This window comes from Episyrphus balteatus, chromosome 2 (assembly GCF_945859705.1).
Source record: "Episyrphus balteatus chromosome 2, idEpiBalt1.1, whole genome shotgun sequence".
NCBI lineage: Eukaryota > Metazoa > Arthropoda > Insecta > Diptera > Syrphidae > Episyrphus > Episyrphus balteatus.
The window spans coordinates 58,931,724-58,952,754 of NC_079135.1; the positions used below are offsets into that span (position 1 = coordinate 58,931,724).

The following is a 21,031-nucleotide window of genomic DNA, read 5'->3' on the forward strand; positions in this document are numbered from 1 at the left end:
AAATTGCTGCAAAAGCACACTTAGCAACATTTCAACAATGCATACCTTTTTTTTGCATTAAAACTTTCCCATGTTAATTTAAAATAATTTTATAAACAGAGAGACACGAGACACGACACGCCAGACTTTGCAAAAAATAAAATGACGCTTTCTGTTGCCTTTGTCTTTCCATCGTCAATTTTCCTTTTGCACTTTTCACCACACGTTTCTCCTTCGATTTTGTGTTTATACACAAAAAGTTGTGTATGTGTGAGTAAAACGGCGTGTCTTTACTACGTTTCCACCTACGCCTAAATCCACTTTTTCGAGATTTAGAGCTAAATCTACTTCTAAATCCTGAGATTTACCATACAAATTTAAATCTCCTAAAAAGTAGATATAAAATAAATCTTCTTCTAATCTACTAGGCTGAATGATTCCATTATCTAATATTGAATTAAACATACCTAATTTTGTGAACGCACTCATTGTCAAATGTCATTTGTTTTTTTTTTTTTTCTTGACAATCGAAATCAAATTTAAATTTAAAAACACAGCCAGACATAAAGATTGTTTATAAACGTATGTACTCATATAAATTTAACTTATAAATTATAAAATTGATATAATATAATTTAAAAATTGTAGATGCTGTCCAAAAAGCAAAAAAGAAAGACGTGGCGGCAAGAGGAGGAGGAATTGTTGGTGGAGATTTGGGCCGACAAAATTGCCCAGCTCCGTGGAAACCGTAAGAACTCCCACATTTTCAAAGAGGTGGCTGTCGCCATCAAAGAACATTCCCCCGAAGAAATCAGGGTTAAAATACCTACACAACCTCACCAATCGCTACAAGTAAGTCCCATACGTTCCTGAAATACATATTAAGTCTGTTCACTGACGCTGTGCTGGACTGTTCTAGGCAGAAAAGTACAGCTTTTTGCTGTTCATTGAGATTTTTTCTGTGCTGAACTGTTCTTGTTTCCTGTTCATTGACAAAACTAGAACAGTTTAGAACAGGATTTTCTGTTCTTGCTTTTGAGTCAGATCAGCTTAGAACAGATGCGTGAGAAGTGTCAAAAGCAAAGCTGTCATTTTTTATTTTTGTTTTGATTTAATTGTGCGAATATTTCTCGGGTGCTCGTGGTTTTTCTAACTAAAAACAATTTTTCATTATATTTTCCGCAGTAAAAACTCAAAAAATAAATAAAACTAACGAGAACCGATAAGCCAAAAATTCATATAATTTACAATTTGTTTTTTTTTTATTTTGACAACTGACGTTTAAATGACTGTTCTAACTTGATCTGACGTTTCTCACGAAACTGTGCTGTCCTGTCCTGTTCTGATCTAGAAAAAAACCTCGCTGAACATACTTATTATGTAGATTTTTAATGCAATTGAAAATATTTACTTGCAGAAAGAAAAAAAAAATGATTGGACCATCGGAATGGAATTTATATTCTAAAATTCATTCCATTCTAGGAGGGCTTCCCATTCACAATGCATCCAACTTGGTGGAAGAAAGCGTTGCGGGTAGGCAAAACAATATTATTTTATTTTATTAAAAAAAATTATTGAATAAATGTTTTCTCATCTAAGAGCCTCATTGTTCTCAGTAATTGGAGGAGGCTGCTGATTCTGATGAGACTGAGGACGTAGAAGAAATCCTTCTATCAGTATTAGAAGGTCCAGGGCCCTCATCCAGTTCCTCCATGCCAAGACTTGCAACAAAAAAAAGGAAAATTTTAGAAACCAAAAAGGAATGCAACAAGCTAGATGCAATTGTCTCGGAAAAAAATATCCAAAAAACTGACGAGCAGATTCTGGAAGAGCAGAGAAAAAGCAATGCAATCCTTGAAAAGATTGCGACAGCCTGTGAAGTTGTACAACGAGAAATAGTTTCTCGTTTGCAATCAACCTAATTTAATTTCAAATTGTGATATGAATTCACAGTACACATATAAAGGTAATATATTCCGCATGGTTGTCAAAATTGATTGTCAATTAAAAAAAAAAAAATGACATTTGGGTGACATAGTCAAAGTGACATCATTTGTCAAAGCGAAAAAAAAATTAAATTCAAAATAGAAATCACATCGTTCACAACAAATGTACATTAATAATTATTAATTAAATAATTTGTGAAAGCGCCTGCCGTAAAATGATAAATTTTATCCAAAATTAATTGGATTCATGTTGTTCGGCTGCATTCAACCAAAGAAAGTCCGTATAAATGCAGCAATTGTGTTCTTACATTAGTTCCTCCTTTCTTTTGTAGTGCTCCTAGTGTTTCATTTTAAAAGTGAATTGTTATAAAAATAATTTAAATAATCCAACTACAAAAATGTTTTGGGAAACTTCTGCAACGATGCACCAATCTGCTTCCTCCTATAAGGAAGTGGAACAATTAACATTTTCGGAGGCTGATGAAGCCATAGCCAACATTAGCAAAACCGGCAAGTAGCCTCATAAATTCTTTAAAAAAATTTTCAGCAAAGAATATTTACTTTTTGTAGATTAGTGGTTTTTGATTCGAGTCGGCTGCTGTTAAAAAGGATTTCCAAACGTTCAAACTAGTTTCATTAAAAAAAAAACTTCAAAGAGAACACAGCTATCAACAATCATTGTAAGCAGTATCAATGGTGGTTGCCAACAAGCTGGCAAAGAACTGCGAACCCGTCGATATAAGCAGCGATGATGATTCTCTTAAAACAACCCAAATGTTTTAACCGCTGTTTGGTTATTCGTAGCTCGACCCTTCATTAACATCTTTTGCGATTGCGTTTTAAGGTGGGCAATAATCTTGATGAAGGGCGTAGCTCCAACGTGAACTAGATCAGCTTTTAAATTTAACACTGTTGTTGACTATGAGAAGCCACAAGCTTATATTTTGTAAGTAAGTGCATGATTTCTTGTTTAACACTGTCATTTACTATTTCTTCTTATCTATGTCCTTTGCTTTTTGTTGGTGTCGTCAGCAACTGAATCCTTGATTTTCGAAACTCGTTTTATTATGAAACATGGGAAACATGGGACCCTTTCGTGAATATTCCTCGGGACTTATTTTTATAGAAGAAAAAACCAAAAAAGTTCAAAACGTGTTTTATTTTGCAGGATTATATGGATTTAAAAGTTAATAAACGCGAGTTTCGCAATCATTGTTATTTCAATTCGATATCCATAGTCACATCGAACTCTGTCCACCTTTTAAGATGTGAGGATTGTACTGACTGAAACTCCCCAAAAGGATGTTTTCACGTCTGTGAGAATACAGGAAGCTTTTTTATAAGATTTACGAAAAGAGAAGGAACATTTTTATACGAAAACGTTGGAAAGGAAAACTGGGGTTATATTCTGTATCGCGTAAAGGAACAAACATTTTTGTATGTGCCAACGGTTTGCTGAATACAACTTGAAAAACGAATCTATAGCACATTTACTTTCATATTTCAAAAAAGAATTATCATTTTCGTTTTTTATAGAATCTGGCCCTGATTTAAAAGCTCTTAAGTACTATCAAAATAAAGCCTTGTTATTAATGAAGACGAACGATGGAATTGATAATAAGTGATATTTTGAATATTTTATTTTATGTGTCAAAATATATTTTATGCTCTATATTTTTGACGACAGGCAATAGAAACTTTTAAATGTATGAATGATGTGAAACACAGTATACATGTGAAACATATGGAATCCGACCATTAGACCAACACTATATCGGATAATTCGAAGAAAAAGGAAGACTTGTAATGGAAACATTATATTAAAAGTGGTCTTCAACGATTTCAGATGCCAAGTTTGAGGCAATTGGTTAGAGATCTAGTTGAGAATTGTTGCATCTTTGTTGTGCAAAAAAAAAGTATACAACAAAATCTATGAGCATAGCACTTAATTTCTAGCTGCTCCAAGTATACAATTGAATCTCGATGCTATCTTCTCATAAATTATATAATTGAACCTGATGATTCGTTAACAAAATTTAAAAAAAGAACTAAGTCCCAAGGTACTCAGACAGAATTTGCAAGATGTTGGTGGCATGGAGAACATAGAAAATTATTTTAAGGAATTGTGTGATACATACAGCACCCAATATCTATTTAATGCTTGAACTGATGCTACATTAAGGTCTTCTATTGCATGGCCCTTCTGGATGAAGAAAGATTTTGCTGGCACATGTAAGGTAAGTTTCAATGAGAGTTATAGTGAAGTTTAGACATTGGGGCTAATTTTTATTAATTAAATTCTAGCAATTTTGGAATGATTATGCATAGGCAGTTCTATGTGCCGTGTGTACTCTTCATTGACATTGAAATCGATGCAATCTCGCATCCTACCGTTCTAATGCTCAAAGTGACATGGAACGTAGATGTTGTCTCCAATTGATAAGGCAAATCTGTGCTGGTTATATGAGCTACAACAAGGCAAACTATTTCAAGACTGAAGAGTTATGTGCGCGTGAACAATTTGGTTTGGATAACAAAACACAACGTGAGAAAACGGGAATACTTGAGAAAAAAATTGAAAAACTAAACAAACGTAAGTTCGAGGTGGGATATATGTATACATAAATATATATTTTGTGGTTTTAGAAATTTCATCGGAAGAAACACACTCTTTACAACTACTGTTCAACAGGAAATAGCTTCAGCTGTCTAATCCAATTTTAAATTCGTTTGTATTTAATCCAGTTCCAGATAGTGTGGAGCAAGTTGTAATTGAAACCAAAAATAAACTATCATCATTATTGTTTTTTCACCTAACCGAATATGATTATTCGAAATAATATCATTTTTAATTCAAATTGAAATTTTACTTGTGCGAAACTGACAATAGGTTTTAAGATTCTTGATGTACAAACATGTTGCGGCTGACATATTTTTCGGGTGAAACTTTCAATAAGGGTGTATGTTTAATCGAAAGATTGTGCGACCATTTATAATTTTACCACATTTAAAGTAGGAGCTTTCCAAATGAAATCTTATAAAACCAATATATCCATTGTTGATTATTAAAAAACAAAATTCCTTTTATTATTTAAGTTATTGTTTTTATTATTTTTCTTTTTCTATTTGTAGAACTTTCCTCGATTTCATTATTTAATGACTTTATTCGGAAATACATCCTGGATCGGAAAAATATTTGTTTTACTTTTTTATCACTACCTACATGCTCACTGAGGTTGACGAGCAATTTTAAATAGTCTCTAGTATAGAATAACTTTTCACCATTCAAATTTTTGAAAATGTTTTCTAATTGTGCCATCTCAGCCATCATTTTGTCGTTCGGTTTTTTTAAAAAACCTTCACTTAGCTGGTTCGTCCATGTAAAGGAATCTGCAGCATTATTGATAACCTTTCCTTCAACCTCTAAGTCTGGATTCTTCATTTTTTGCAAATATACCCTGCTAAATGCTCCAGACCGTCCTTCTGCAGTGTATCCAACTCCAACTCCTCGTCGTCATGAACCTCTTCTGGTGGGGTGTTTTCATCATCGTTTAACTTTCCAAAGAAATCAGAGCTCAAAAATTCAGCAACTTCCAAGTCTGGAGTATCATCGACCATAGTGTTGCCTGCAAAAATAATTGTTAAAAATGTTAAAATCTTAATTAAGAAATTGTCATAACCATTTGCAGATAGACTGCCCTCGTTTCGACCAAGAATGTACGATCGCAACCGATACGTGAACTCCAGGCGATCTGGATGATCATTCAATCCCCCTTTCCGCCGAATAACGCCGAAAAAATTCTCCAAAACCTGTAGGTCAGCAAATACGAAAAATCATATTTGGACTTAAGGTCGTAGTAGAGAAGTTTTAAGGCTTTATTGGTCATTATAATACCTTTTAACAAAATTAAGAAGGAATTAATAAGTTTAGCAAATTAGATATGACATGAGTACCTTTTTGAAAAGGCATCAAATTTGCTTTGCCATTCACCCTCATCGTGCTGATTGTCTCAGACATTTTGTCAAGTATCTCAACTTGATGGGATTCAGAGAGCCCGAATCCTTGCACCCGTTCCCGACTGTCCTTATATGGAACCCTGATGTTCAAACAATCGAACCAATCGTTAACCTTAAAAAAATATAATTTTTTTATAGGTTTAAAAATAGGAAAAAAACAAATTTTTAATATATACTTGTTTGAAAAACTGAGAGCACTCTAACCAATTTTCAGATTTCAACGTTCCTAGTTTACCAGCCCGCATTAAAGCTTGAGCGATTGTATGAGAAAAAAGCTTCGCAGCAAGCTTGACTTTTTGCCGTTCCGCACCTCTTACATTTATATTTGCCGCTGATATTTTATAGGCAACGGAAAGATCCGACTTTGCGTTGGTGTTTTAAAACAGCTCCTCAACAATACCTTTGTGGATTAACTTTCCATCTAGGAAGAACCCACCACTATCCACAAAGTTGTTTCTTATTAGTTTTAATAAGTGTGGCACATCAGCAAAGGCATAAATTTTTCTTTTTGTGTCAGTGGGGTCGGCAAAATAAGGTTTCTCAACATTGACCTCCAGTTCCTTTAGTAACCCTTGGTTTGTACCTCCTAGGTCGCAAACCATAGCCACAATGGACAACCCACAGCTTTGTACGGCATTGATTATAGTGAACAGCAAGGAGGATGTCATGCGCTGGTCAAAATCATAAAAAATTGGCTGCTTCCAGTTTCCAAATAAGCTGCGGATCATTGCAACCTGGACATATTTCGCAGCTTTTAATGTTTCGTCATTCCGCTTATCATAGCAAATTTTTTCTCTAACTTTCATCTCATCAAATGAAAGAATGCAAAGCTTTTCCATTTCCTTCATTTCCACCTTTTTAATTATTCCTAAAACGCAATTAATAATTCCGGGAATTAATTGGATCTTGGCACACCATTTTTGTAAAGTGATGACGGCTGGAAATGGATAGCCTTTCCTCAAGAGAAGCCGATAGGCCCTAGGTCCTGCCGCATGGATGGAAATAGCGTTGGCTATGTCTTCTTCAGACCATTTAAACCTCTTTTGGTTCTCCATTTTTTTCATCATCCCTTTGGTGAAAATCTTGCCCAGATTTTTAACCACCAAAGACGGATCGGTTTCATTTTTTGTGCGCTTTATCGATTTCGAGGAAGGAGATAACAGCGTTTGGGTACCATGAATGAATGAATGTGTTGTGGGGGAAAGTTGCACTGCGACCATAAAGGTCTATTGTGCCCCCAAATTTGGCTGCAATTAACTACTTACAGTACAGTCTCCAGTTTGATACTTTTTAGGTATTTGATTAACTGGAGTATTTCTATCGACGGTAGATCTTTACTTGTTACCTGGTGCTGGCCCAGGTATCTGTGTCGATTGTGCATTAGTGCTTCACAGTTGCCCAGTATGTGTTCTGGTGTCTCTTCATTATTGTTGCAGAATCTACAGGTGGCACTGTCTGCCAGGCCAATGTTGTTGAGGTGTTTTCTCAGCTTGCAGTGGCCTGTAAGGATCCCTGTTATTATTCTCAGGTTGTTTCTACTCAGGTTAATGCAGGTTTTAACCCTTAACTATAGTGGTGGGTCCAGGGGACCCACATCAACTTTTAAAAAGTTAATAAAAACCGTTGAAAATGAATTTTCTCTTTTTTTTTTTTATTTTTTTATTTTTTTTTAAATTGTTATCTTTTGATGCTTAAAAACAAAATTTATAAAAAAATTCAATTTTGTATTTTATTTTATCATTTCAAAACACCACAAATTTTCACCACTATAGTTAAGGGTTAAATCTTTTTTGGTTGTAATTCCCAAGTAGTGATTTCGCCTGTCTGAGTTTAGGAGTCTCTTTCCAAATTTTAGTTCGTTTGGCCTCCTCATCGGTTTTTATCATTTGTTTGATCGTGCTGTCTCCAATTCCGCAATATGGTTCTGGGCCCATAAGAGGTGCGGTTGCACCTGCTTTTGCTAAGGAGTCTGCTACTTCGTTCCCTTGTACTCCAACATGTCCGGGAACCCAGTACAGTGTTATTTTATTTGCCTTGCCAAGCTCGTTCAGCTTCTTCACACATTCCCATACGAGTTTGGAGTTGATGGCGTATGAGTTTATAGCTTTAAGTGCGGCCTGGCTATCAGACATGATGGCAATGTTTTGGTTTTTGTATTTTCTTTCGAGATTACGTTCTGCGCATTTATCTATAGCGTTGATTTCCGCTTGAAAAATGCTAGGAAACTGTCCCATTGGAATGGAAATTTTGGTTCTAGGCCCAAATATTCCTGCTCCAGCTCCATCAGCTGTTCTCGATCCATCAGTGTACCACTTGATGGCGTTTGCATTGAAAGTGTAGTTCGTGGATTCACTTACCCACTTTGCCTTGCTACTAAACTGTGTTTGAAAGTTTTTCTCAAAATTGTATTTCTTGATCATGCAATCTCTTGGGATATCAAGGAGGTTTTTAACTGTGGTGTTCGATATTGAGTCCCTTTCTTTGAGACCAATACTCTTGCCCGTACCAGTTCCCTCTTTTGCAAATCTCAAGATTGTTCCGTTAGCAGTACTACTTATTACTTCATGGAGTGGTGTTAAGTGGAGGATGACTTCCATTGCTGCTGTAGGGCAAGTTCTCATTGAGCCAGTAATGCATAAGCAGGCCAATCTTTGAACTTTGTTTAATGTCTTTTTAGTTGTAACTAGTTCGGTTCTTTTGTGCCAAACAACCGCACCGTAGGTGATAATGGGTCTCACCATCATGGTATACATCCACCTTAGGATATTTGGTTTGCACCCCCACGATTTATTTGCCAGGCTTCGGCATATCATAAGGGCTTTTGTGGCTTTCCCGACTGTTATTTCAAAGTGTTTATTCCAGAGGAGTTTACTGTCTAGTGTGATACCTAGATATTTTACCTCTCTCTTTAGTTCAATGACCTTACCAGCTAGCTGGATAGGTCTGATATGAGGCAAAAGCCGTTTCCTTGTGAATGGTACAATTGTAGTTTTTTCTGGGTTGATATTTAGCCCCACCGTTAAACACCATTTACTTGTAGCTGAAAGTCCTCTTTGGATGATATCGCAAAGGGTCTCCTCGAACTTCCCGTAGGCGGTTATTACAATATCGTCAGCAAAACCAAGACATCGAATACCCAGGGATGTAAGATGTTCCAGTAATTCATCCACTACAAGGCTCCACAGCAAGGGTGATAAAACCCCTCCCTGTGGACATCCTCTTGTTGTGATGATTTTCTGTGTTGTTACACCTGTAGTTGCCTCTGCCGTTCTTGTGCTCAACATTTTCTCTATCCATTTTGTAATGGTGGCCGGAACACACTTTCTTACAAGAGCCTTAGATACTGATTCATGAGAGGTGTTATCGAAGGCCCCCTCTATATCTAGGAAGGCGCATAGTGCAGTTTCTTTAACATTTAATGCTTTTTGTACGGTGTTCGTTAATTCGTATAGAGCAGTTTCAGTTGACTTACCTGCCCTGTAGGCATGTTGGCGACTATTCAGAGGCATTTTTATGAGTACTTCTGATCTTATGAAGTTGTCAATTAATTTTTCCAATGTCTTCAGTAGGAAAGATGTTAAGCTTATTGGCCTGAATGACTTTGGATGGGTTGTATCCTTCTTCCCTATTTTGGGAATGAAAATTACTTTAGCTCTTCTCCACAGACTTGGTATATACCCAAGTGCTACGCTGCTTCGCAGAATGCTAATTAGCTGTGGCATTAATTCTTCTTTACCTCTTTGTAGAAGTGTGGGAAAGATGCCATCCACTCCGGGTGACTTGAAGGGTTGAAAGGTATTTATTGCCCCATTCAATCCTATTTCCTGAACAGATAGTTGAAGCTATCTTCCAGTCTTCACGATTAGGCATAGGAGGTATTCTCTCTATTTGGAGGCCTATCAGTGGAGAGCTTCCCGGAAAATGAGTGTTTAGTAACAGTGTTGACTTTTGCTCTTCGTTTTCAGTAAAACTGCCGTCCGGTTTACGCAGAGCTAGCGATTTTATGGTTTTTTCTTTTGCTAGTGCTTTATGCAGTCTTGCTGCAGCAGGAGTAGAGGAGATACTCTCACAGAAGGTCCTAAAACTGTTTCTTTTGACTCTTCTTATTTCTTTGCTGTAGTTAGTCAGTTCTGTCCTGTACTGATTCCACTCTCCGGTTCTTTTCGCCTCATTAAAGAGTTTTCTTACACTGGATCTTAGTTTTGACAGATTTTTGTTCCACCAAGGTGCATCTTTCTGTCTTTTCATGGGCTTTATAGGGCAACTGAGTTCGAACGCCTCATTTATTGCCCCACTGACCTCATTAACTATTTGCTCCAACTCATAGTGACTTGTTGTCGTTCTAGCTGGACCAATTTGTTCAAGGTTGCTCTTTATAAATTCTGAAAGACATATAAAATTTATATTATTTCTGATCATTATGCATGTTCTGGGCGAGGTGCTTCTCGTGTCCCATATTAAATTGGAGTCCTTACTTGTTAGGCCCCTTACTTGACCCCCGTTAATCCAGGGTTCTTGGATCAGCACTAACCATGGTACCATGGTTAATCCGAATCGGTGGTGGAACGTTGGTTGGACTGTTCACAGTCTCAGGCACAAAACGAAACATTAAATTACTATATGGGGCAAGCGGTTGCATAATGAGTTGATTATTGAGGTTTTCGGTGACGGTGTTGGGACTTGTCACAGGCTGAGTTCTGAAAAAAATACAAGCTTAATCTATGTGAAACAGTACAAGATATGAAGTACAGTGGTTGGTAAGCAATATTGTAGGCATTTCTATGTAGATGTAGATGTATAAGGCGTGTTGTGAAAATAGTGCAGCTCGCCGACCAGAACTAGACAGTATCTTAGAAAACCATATCGTGGGCCAAAACCGCGAAACTGCATTTTTGGACATTTTCACTTTAAAGCGTCATTTACCTTGCTATCAGTCCCTCTATTCACTGCTTCGATCCCTATCCTCCAACTTTTGCCTAGAAGCCTAAACTATCAATTTTCGTTACACGAGTTTCCATAACAATGCATTAGTTTCCAAAACTTCGAAGCCGTTTTTCTCAAAACTACAATTTTGCAGATTCGTGGTTTTGGCGTTGTGTCCACGATATGTAAACCTATAAGTCTAACTAGATGTGGTCATCAATAATTAGCGAAGACTAGAACAGATACCACCGCATGTAAGAGAGTTTTCCTGGGCAGTATTTATATAAGTAATTTGGAAATCTGAGATTGAAAATTAAGAATGCAAATCTTTTGGTTTATTATTTAGAATGATGTTTCAATTTTATTTTTGTAAGTTATATATATACATACAACATACATATATGTATATAAATATGTTGTGCAACTATTTGTATTTTAAGTATTTGTTTATAGTCTAACACTAATGTGTTAAAATTTACAAAGTATATATCGTAGCGTTTTGGGTGGTGAAGTTGGGTGAAGTGTAGTAATCCGTAGCATTGTTGGGTGGTGAGGTTGTGTAGTGTCTGAGATCTGAAAAAAACAATAAGGTTTGATAATTAGTAAGCTTGTAGGTTCTAGGATGGTTTATGCATTGGAAAGATAAAGTAGAACACATACCTTGGTGGATGTTGTTGGACAGTGTTGGTTCGTTGGGTTGCTACACCGGGTGCTTGAAGAAGCTGAGATCTAAAAAAAAAACAATAAGGTTGGATGGTAAGTATCTTTGTGGCAAAAAAAATAAACATATGTATACCTTGGTTGAGGTTGTTGGACGGTGTTGGTTTGGTGGGTTGCAAAACCGGGTGATTGAAGAAGTTGAGACAGATACCTTGGTTGAGGTTGTTGGACAGTGTTGGTTCGTTGGGTTGCTATACCGGGTGCTTGAAGAAGCTGAGATCTAAAAAAAAACAATAAGGTTGGATGGTAAGTATCTTTGTAGCAAAAAAAAATAAACATATGTATACCTTGGTTGAGGTTGTTGGACAGTGTTGGTTCGTTGGGTTGCTATACCGGGTGCTTGAAGAAGCTGAGATCTAAAAAAAAAAAACAATAAGGTTGGATGGTAAGTATCTTTGTAGCAAAAAAAATAAACATATATATACCTTGGTTGAGGTTGTTGGACGGTGTTGGTTTGGTGGGTTGCTAAACCGGGTGATTGACGAAGTTGAGACAGATACCTTGGTTGAGGTTGTTGGACAGTGTTGGTTCGTTGGGTTGCTATACCGGGTGCTTGAAGAAGCTGAGATCTAAAAAAAAAAACAATAAGGTTGGATGGTAAGTATCTTTGTAGCAAAAAAAAATAAACATATGTATACCTTGGTTGAGGTTGTTGGACAGTGTTGGTTCGTTGGGTTGCTATACTGGGTGCTTGAAGAAGCTGAGATCTAAAAAAAAAACAATAAGGTTGGATGGTAAGTATCTTTGTAGCAAAAAAAATAAACATATGTATACCTTGGTTGAGGTTGTTGGACGGTGTTGGTTTGGTGGGTTGCTAAACCGGGTGATTGAAGAAGTTGAGACAGATACCTTGGTTGAGGTTGTTGGACGGTGTTGGTTTGGTGGGTTGCTAAACCGGGTGATTGAAGAAGTTGAGACAGATACCTTGGTTGAGGTTGTTGGACAGTGTTGGTTCGTTGGGTTGCTATACCGGGTGCTTGAAGAAGCTGAGATCTAAAAAAAAAAACAATAAGGTTGGATGGTAAGTATCTTTGTAGCAAAAAAAATAAACATATGTATACCTTGGTTGAGGTTGTTGGACAGTGTTGGTTCGTTGGGTTGCTATACCGGGTGCTTGAAGAAGCTGAGATCTAAAAAAAAAAACAATAAGGTTGGATGGTAAGTATCTTTGTAGCAAAAAAAATAAACACATGTATACCTTGGTTGAGGTTGTTGGACGGTGTTGGTTTTGGTGGGTGCTAAACCGGGTGATTGAAGAAGTTGAGACAGATACCTTGGTTGAGGTTGTTGGACAGTGTTGGTTCGTTGGGTTGCTATACCGGGTGCTTGAAGAAGATGAGATCTGGAAAAAAACAATAAGGTTGATGATAAGTATCTTTGTAGCAAAAAAAATAAACATATGTATACCTTGGTTGAGGTTGTTGGACGGTGTTGGTTTGGTTGATTGCTAAACCGGGTGATTGAAGAAGTTGAGACAGATACCTTGGTTGAGGTTGTTGGACAGTGTTGGTTAGTTGGGTTGCTACACCGGGTGCTTGAAGAAGATGAGATCTGGAAAAAAACAATATAAGGTTGGAGGATAATTTCTTTTAAGATAAAAAAAAAGTAGACATATACCTTGGTAGAGGTTGTTGGATGGTGTTGTTGGTATGTTTGCCATTTGCTTGAAGAAGCTGAGATCTAAAAAAAAAACAATAAGGTTTGGATGGTAAGTATTTTTGTACGTTCTAGGATGGTTTATTAATTGAAAGAGATAAAAGTAGGATAAATACCTTGGTGAAGGTTTTTGGACGGTGTTGGTTTGGTGGTTGACTACACTGGTTGCTTGAAGAAGATCAGATCTAAAAAAATAAAAAGCAATGAGGTTGAAGGGTAAGTATCTTTGTAGATAAAAAAAATAGATATATGTATACCTTGGTGGAGGATATTGGACAGTGTTGGTATTTTGATTGCTTGCTTGAAGATGTTGAGATTGTTGGGTGTTTAAGTTGGAGCCTTGAAGTGGCTGAGTTCTGAAAGAAAGGATGTGAATTGAAGGGTTAGTTTTCTCTTATAAATTTGTTCGTTATTATTAAGCGATATGTATCAAGGTCAACATAATTTTTTATTCATTTAATTAACATTTCATCGTAAAATTTAAATAACCTTGATTGATTTTCCTGCTTTTTTTGTACTTCAGACATCAAAAACTGTGATGGTACCGATCCTTTCTTCAATCGCTGGATTCCTTTAACCGTAGGATGAAAATCTTCTTCTTTGAAATGGACGCTACAAACCCTTGCATTTCTTTTGTTGATGGTATCACTCCTGCAGCAGGCCAATATCCACATTTTTAATTCGTTTTCCTCATACGGAAAACGGAAAAAAGAAATTTTATTTTTGCATTTCTCTCCCCTGTTGTCATTATCGCAACCATATATCGCAAAACGCATTTTTTTTTATTTAAGTTCATAAAATAACAAGATATAATTTAGAAATTTATATTACTATTTTAAATTATTATGGAAAATGGCGAGCAAAATTTTTATTTAACACGACAGAGCACAGAAAAATACACAATAATTCAAATTACATTCAAACAATTGAGAATTACGGTAGCTGTCACTTTTTTTCAAACTGACACTGGTCGCCAAAGTGTCATGTTTTGACAATCTGGCGACCAATGTCAATTCGGAATATATTACCTTTTTATGTGTACTGTGATATGAATTAATTGTGCTGTGCTTTATATTTATGTTGTTTTTGTTAAATTATGAATTGTTTTTTTTTTGTTTTGTTTTTTTTTTTTGCTACTTTAAGTTTTTTTTTAATTGAATTATGTTTTTTACTTTAGTTTTTTTTTTTAAATTATCTTTTATCTATGAAGAGTGCCTTAAATGCATGTGCATGTACAAAATAAATATATAATTTGTTTATGAATTGCAAACCTGGTTTTATTTTGTATACTTCGAAACTCACCTAAGTAATTATTTATGTGCCTGGCTACACGGTGATTTTTCAATCGCCTAAGCAGTGAGTTTGTAGGCAAGAGGGATGAGGAGTGAAGGGGGAAGATGCTCAAGAAGGGAACTGAATTTTCTGAGGGTAGTACAGTTAGATTGCTAAATTTTTCCTCTTTTTGACGTTTGTTCCTAGAAAATGTAAAAGTGGAACGTGATTGGGCACAAAAGTCTGTAGCCACCGCATGTGATTTTTCAATCGATTGAAAAATCACTTTGTAGCCAGGCACTATTGCATTCCTGATGTTATTTGCAGTTGGGTTTGTATCGTTTATGATGGAATTGAACTCTGGTTGTTCCCTTGTTGTAGCTTCCGTTGAGCGTTGCAACCACTGAGAATTAATTTCATCATTATGCGAGTTTAAAAAATTATGAAGTACACAACAGGATTTTATAATGAGATTTGTGTTCTCAATGTGGTTGTCCAACCCCTTTCCAATTCGTCGAAATCTGGCTTTCAGGTGACCGAAAGCATTTTCAACCACTCTGCTACTCTTGGAAAGATGAAAATTGAAATTTTTCTGCCTTGGTGTCAGAGATGTACTATATGGATACGGTTTCATCAGAATGTCGGAAAATCTAAAAGCCGAATCTCCAATAAGGACGACTGGTACATTCACATCGTATAAGTTTTTTGACATTGCCTTAAGTATTGGATCCTGGTGGTGCACTTTCAAGGATGAGTTTTCGAAAATTGAAGAGTCGTCACAACGCCCGGGACTGCCAACACTGATGTAAAGAAATCTGTATCTAAATTTCATTACAAAAAGTTAATAAAGAAAATAGACTTTTAATTAAATGTTTTAACCTGTAGTCAACAACAGCTAGTAATACGGTTGAATACCAACCCTTGTAGTTGTAGTAGTCTTTTGCATTTTCAGCAATTAGTAACGTGGTGGCTTTCACATATATTCACAGACAACACTGTACACAAAAGGGTTTTGGGGGGAAAGACGTACGAAAGTTTCCAGTTTTGGTATTCTTTGTTTATGGTCTTACCCCCCAAAACCCTTTTCTGTACATTGTTGTCTGTGAATATATGTGAAAGCCACCACGTTGGTAAATGACGTTAACACGCACACATTTATAGATTCACGACATTCACCACACATCCAACACGAACACACCCTTGAAGCAAACAAGTCCGACCTCGGTCCAAGTCCGCTCCGCCTCAGACGGAGCTGAGTCCGACTTCGGCTCAGAAACAGGTCCGAAGGCGGCTCAAATTAGTATGGAAATAATAATCACCGCGAAGTCGATTGCATATGCATTGGTGTGGTGAAAATCTCCATTCCGAGAAAACGGAGCCGAAGTCGGACCCGAGGCGGAGCAGCGAAAACCTACCAGAAAGAGGAGTAAAAAAGGGATGACGTTTCGCATTTGCGACAAAAAAAAACAAGATTTATTTTTTTTTTCACTGAAACTATTTTATTTTTTATTTTATTTTCGCAAACGAAATTTTCACAATAAATACAATATAATATACAATACATTTTTTTCATTTTATTTTATTTGTTGCTGCTGCTGTTGTTGGTGTTTCTTTAGATGCCTAATCGCATGTTTCACCTTCTGCATTTTCCTTCATCATTAGAGATTACATCTACAACACAAGCAGAAACACATCACTTTAATCCAAACATTTTGAGCGATATATACAACATACCTTTTTTTGTTTCCATATTGTTTATAATTTGATATAATTGTTTATAATTATACTAATATGTATTATGCTAACAACGACACGAGACACGACGTGACTATACACTTCAACAAAAAATAACAAAATGACGCTTTTGTTCTTGTTGGCTATGTCTGTCTTTATTTTTTTTTTCTTATCTCACTTTTCACCACGATTCTCGTTCGACTTTGTGTTTATACACAAAAAGTTGCAAGTGTGTGAGTGCAACCCCGATTTTCGCGTTCTGAGGTAGGAGTGTCTTTGTTGATCTCAGTTTTCTTGCTTGAAGGGCAACGATAGATTCACGACATTCAGCACACCTCGCAACTTGTAGGCAAACGTCATTAGACCGCTCAGTTTCCAGTCTTGGTATTTTTTGTTTATGGTCTAAATCTTCGACAAACTATACCAAGACTGGAAACTTTCGTACGTCTTACCCATGATACAACTAAACAGATAGCGCACTCGCGCTTTGTATATAAAATCTATAGTACTATCATGAAAAAAAACAGCGCCACCAAAAAAGTAAGCTAGCGAACGAACTAAAAAATATTCTCATCTCCATACTCCCATTATTAATTCGATCTAAGCGCCCTCGCGACCACTCAGGTAACGAACAACCCTTCAAGCAAGAAAACTGAGTTCAACAAAGAAACTCCGACCTCAGACCGCGAAAATCGGGCTTGCACTCACACACTTGCAACTTTTTGTGTATGAACACAAAGTCGAACGAGAATCGTGGTAAAAAATGAGAAAAGGAAAAGAAAGACAAGGCCAACAAGAGCCAAAGCGTCATTTTGTTATTTTTTGTTGAAGTGTTTGGTCGCGTCGTGTCTCGTGTCGTTGTTTGTATAATGTTAGTTTATTAATTATAAACAATTTTATTAAATTATAAACAATATGGAAAACAAAAAAGGTATGTTTTATATATCGCTCAAAGTGTTTAGGTTAAAATGTTGTTTCTTCTTGTGTTGTAGATGTAATGTCTAATGATGAAGAAAAATCTAGAAGGTGAAACATGCGATTGGGTATCTAAAAAAACACCAACAACAGCAGCAGCATCAAATGAAATAAAATGAAAAAAAATGTATTGTATTTTATATTGTATTTATTGTGAAAATTTCGTTTGCCAAAATAAAATAAAAAATAAAACAGTTTCAGTGAAAAAAAAAATAAATCTTGTTCTTTTTTTGGTCGCAAATGCGAAATGTCATCCCTTTCTTATTCCTCTTTCTGGTAGGTTTTCGCTGCTCCGGCTCAGGTCCGCCTTCGGCTCCGTTTTTTCGGAATGGAGATTTTCACCACACCAATGCATATGCAATCGACTTCGCGGTGATTATAATTTCCATACTAATTTGAGCCGCCTTCGGACCAGTTTCTGATCCGAAGTCGGACTCAGCTCCGCCTCAGGCCTCAACTCAGTGACGTCATCGACGAGCACAAAATTGTGAAAAGCAACACCAAACATGCGCAATGCCATATCTTTAGTAGTGATGCGTTCTTTTATTCGACGATGTTAACTATTGTTAACAATAGTTAACTTTCATCGTTCCTAAATGAGAAAAAAGTTACAAAGTGTAACATCGTGACTTCACAACATCGTTCCTAAATCCAGTGTTGAAGTGTCAACTCAGTGACGTCATCGACGAGCACAAAATTGTGAAAAGCAACACCAAACATGCGCAATGCCATATCTTTAGTACATTGATACAACGGACCATAGTTGTATCATGCGTCTTACCCCCCAAAACCCTTTAGTGTACAGTGTTGTCTGTGAATATATGTGAAAGCCACCACGTTGGTAAATGACGTTAACACGCACACATTTATAGATTCACGACATTCACCACACATCCAACACGAACACCACAAAGATAACAGAACTAAGGATAAGTAGTGCAGGAATGGGTGTTTGAAAAAACCAGTGGTCCGTTCTTTTATTGAACAATGTTAACTATTGTTGTTATGTCAAAAAAATCGTTGTATTTGTTTTTGTTAGATTTTGTTACAAAATGTCAACTTTGATTTAGGAACGACTAAATGTTACATTTTGTTGATCTGTCAAAAGAAAAATTTTTGAGATTAATTTTATGAATGAATAAACAAGAAAAAATTAATTTCGTACTGAAATAATTCTTTTTAATTGAATTCTAAGCAAATTGAAACAAAAATATGCATTCAATAATTTCAAATACGGAAACAAACAAGAAATTCTCTTCTCACATCATCCCCTCTCTTCACCATTTAGTTGTGTTTGACAGATTAACATTGAAACTCAAGTCCAGGAGCTGAGTTGAAAAAAGTAACAAAATGTAACTATTTGACACTTCAACACTGGATTTAGGAACGATGTTGTGACGTCACGATGTTACACTTTGTAACTTTTTTCTCATTTAGGAACGATGAAAGTTAACTATTGTTAACAATAGTTAACATTGTCGGATAAAAGAACGAATCACAGTGCGGCATTTTTTTCATTATTACAAAGTAATGTTAGTTACACAAACACATATGCATTGAACCAGGGACGCAGTGCAGGAAGATGGTTGTTCGCAAGGCGCAACGTTTTATCTATTTGCAAATTTATATTTTTTATGAAACACGTTATTTATGTTTTTTTTTAAATAAAAAATAAAAAATATTGGCATCCAAGCATTAACTACATTGGCTTAAAAGTGTAAAAGTACTTAAGTGAAAATTTTCAAACATATTTCTGGATGGAAAACTTAAAAAAAGCTTAATTTTTTGATCTAAAAAACAATTTATATACTCTTTTTCACATTAAACTTGCGCTAGCGAGAAAAAAAATAACAAATGGAAAGAATAATTTCACATAAGGGCGCCCGGTGGTTGCATCGCCTTCCATCACCAAACAAAAATAAATACACCCCTGTTTGTGAGATTTTCAATTTGACAGCTGTGGATTGAAAAAATCCAAGAAAAAAGGACACTTTTACTTTAACAAATTTTATTATTTTTATGACTTAATTCTACCAGAAACCAATTCTAAATTTTTCTTCGATAATCTATTTATATGAATAAATTGACTTTACATACATTTATGTTGCAAATAAAGTGTATTCACTTGTGAAAGGAAAGGGTCTCTGAATGGTTATAAAAATATCATTTGCACAAATTTACACAGCAATACATTATTGTTTTTATTGTTTTATTTGTTTTTTATTAACTAACACTTATTTTCTCACTATTTAATTCTATAAAAGTTTTTGCAATTCTGTTTTAGAATGATTTTAAAGGGTTTTTGAATTTGAATTACACTTTGGTTTTAATTCTATCACACACCAGAATGGCTCGAAAGACAGCGTTGGATTTATTTTTGACAGTTTTTTTTCCACGCTATCCTACACTATAAAAATGATATACACCCATTCCTGTACTTCTTATTCTTATGTCGAATTCCTTTCAATGCAAAAATCGAATTTTCGGCGATCTCGAAGCGAATTTTTTCTGAAAGTCATGTTCCATAGAAAAAAAAATCGCCTCAAACGAAGCAGAATTCGAATTTTTTTTATCCCTCTTTTTTGAGAGATTTACACGGATTTGCACACACACTTGGAACATTATTTGACATTTCTCAAACTTCAAGCTGAAAGATTCCTTCGTGTTGTTTGTTTATTTAAGAATACCAACTTCAAATAAAGGGTAAATTATAATGGAATATCGTGTTTTTTATTGCGGAAAAATATGAAATAAATAAAAAAAAAACAATGTGCGATCAAAATATAATTTTTCTTGGCATAGTTCTTGTGAAAAAGTCAAATTACTGTGACTTTTCTTCTAGTGATTATCTTCAGGAAATTTTTTTTTCTCTGTAAAACCACAGCATACGGCCAAATAATTAACCTTTTACTTCATCTTCACTCAGATCTTAATAATATCTGCAATTTCCTATTGATTTGGATTAAATTAAATTTATATTACCGATTTATTTATTTATATTTCCATCGAAGAAAAAGAGAAAGACCAATCAAAAAACTACTTTGATGAATGGCAAATTGAAATAGCGGCAAGAAAACAACTTGAAGTTCTAGTTCAAAGTCTTCAGCTACAAGTGAAAGAACTCGAAGAGAAAGTTTCCGTGCTTAGCAAGAAAGATGCAGAGTCAACGCTTCAGTTAAGTCCAAGATATATGGAACCTGAAGATCAAACTGATGAAGAAGAACTCATGTTCGAAACTGAGAAAAAGAAAAATAAGCGTATCACAAAGAAACGTAAAGCAACAGGTAGTCCCGAGATTTGTTTAAGAAATCAGAAAAGCTCTGAAGCTGTAAATAATAAAGAGTTGATTACAGAAACTAAAAAAATGAATAATGCGGTAACTGATGCTAAATCAAAATCTCACGCTAAAGGCAGCAAAAAAATTACACCACCACCAATTATGATCTCAGGATTTCCAATTTTTGGAGATCTCAAGAAAATAATAGAAAAATTTACTAAAAAAGCTTGCAAATACACATCGTATAACAAAGACAACTGGAAAGTCACAGTTGAAAAACCGGACGAGTATAGATCTGTCACCGAAGAACTGAGCAAACACCAAATACAATGGCACTCATATGAGAACAAAGCTACAAGGCCAATAAAAGTAGTAGCCAGAGGTCTTCATTTCTCGTGCTCTCCCGAGGAAGTAGTGGAAGATCTAGTACAAAAAGGCTTCCAAGCTCTTGATGCAGTCAATCTATTTAAGAATGAGACAATTAAAAACTCCTCTGGAGAATCGACAACAAGTAAGAGGTTACTACCTTTAT

General features: G+C 35.7%; 1 protein-coding gene and 2 long non-coding RNA genes across 21 annotated transcripts; 1 reads left to right on the forward strand and 2 right to left on the reverse strand.

The window, feature by feature from the left end:
- Positions 1 to 2,495: 2,495 nt before the first annotated feature.
- LOC129908832 (uncharacterized) lies at positions 2,496 to 5,020 on the forward strand. Of its 5 annotated transcripts, none has more exons than XR_008771332.1 (5): positions 2,496 to 2,875; positions 2,958 to 3,546; positions 3,613 to 4,162; positions 4,230 to 4,518; positions 4,572 to 5,020. It is a non-coding gene; the product is annotated as an uncharacterized LOC129908832 (long non-coding RNA). The 5 variants fall into 5 exon arrangements; XR_008771333.1 differs by having other exon boundaries at positions 2,958 to 3,362; positions 3,438 to 4,162; XR_008771331.1 differs by having other exon boundaries at positions 2,958 to 3,362; positions 3,462 to 4,162.
- Positions 5,013 to 7,496, reverse strand: LOC129908837 (uncharacterized). Its single transcript, XR_008771342.1, has 4 exons — positions 6,119 to 7,496; positions 5,880 to 6,054; positions 5,606 to 5,820; positions 5,013 to 5,551 (listed from the first exon to the last, which is right to left on the reverse strand). It is a non-coding gene; the product is annotated as an uncharacterized LOC129908837 (long non-coding RNA).
- A 3,693-nt stretch (positions 7,497 to 11,189) lies between these two features.
- LOC129908815 (protein piccolo-like) lies at positions 11,190 to 15,514 on the reverse strand. Of its 15 annotated transcripts, none has more exons than XM_055985615.1 (16): positions 15,433 to 15,514; positions 14,544 to 15,334; positions 13,731 to 13,979; positions 13,499 to 13,597; positions 13,358 to 13,426; positions 13,203 to 13,265; positions 12,993 to 13,136; positions 12,784 to 12,927; positions 12,647 to 12,715; positions 12,360 to 12,578; positions 12,224 to 12,292; positions 12,011 to 12,154; positions 11,873 to 11,941; positions 11,662 to 11,805; positions 11,526 to 11,594; positions 11,194 to 11,438 (listed from the first exon to the last, which is right to left on the reverse strand). In XM_055985615.1, the coding sequence occupies exons 3-16, from the start codon at positions 13,913 to 13,915 to the stop codon at positions 11,240 to 11,242; spliced, it is 1,686 nt and encodes a 561-aa protein (XP_055841590.1). In that variant the 5' UTR covers positions 13,916 to 13,979; positions 14,544 to 15,334; positions 15,433 to 15,514; the 3' UTR covers positions 11,194 to 11,239. The 15 variants fall into 15 exon arrangements, with proteins under 15 accessions (XP_055841588.1, XP_055841583.1, XP_055841587.1 ...); XM_055985619.1 differs by having other exon boundaries at positions 13,731 to 13,892; positions 15,393 to 15,511; XM_055985614.1 differs by having other exon boundaries at positions 15,393 to 15,511.
- Between the last annotated feature and the right edge of the window lie 5,517 nt (positions 15,515 to 21,031).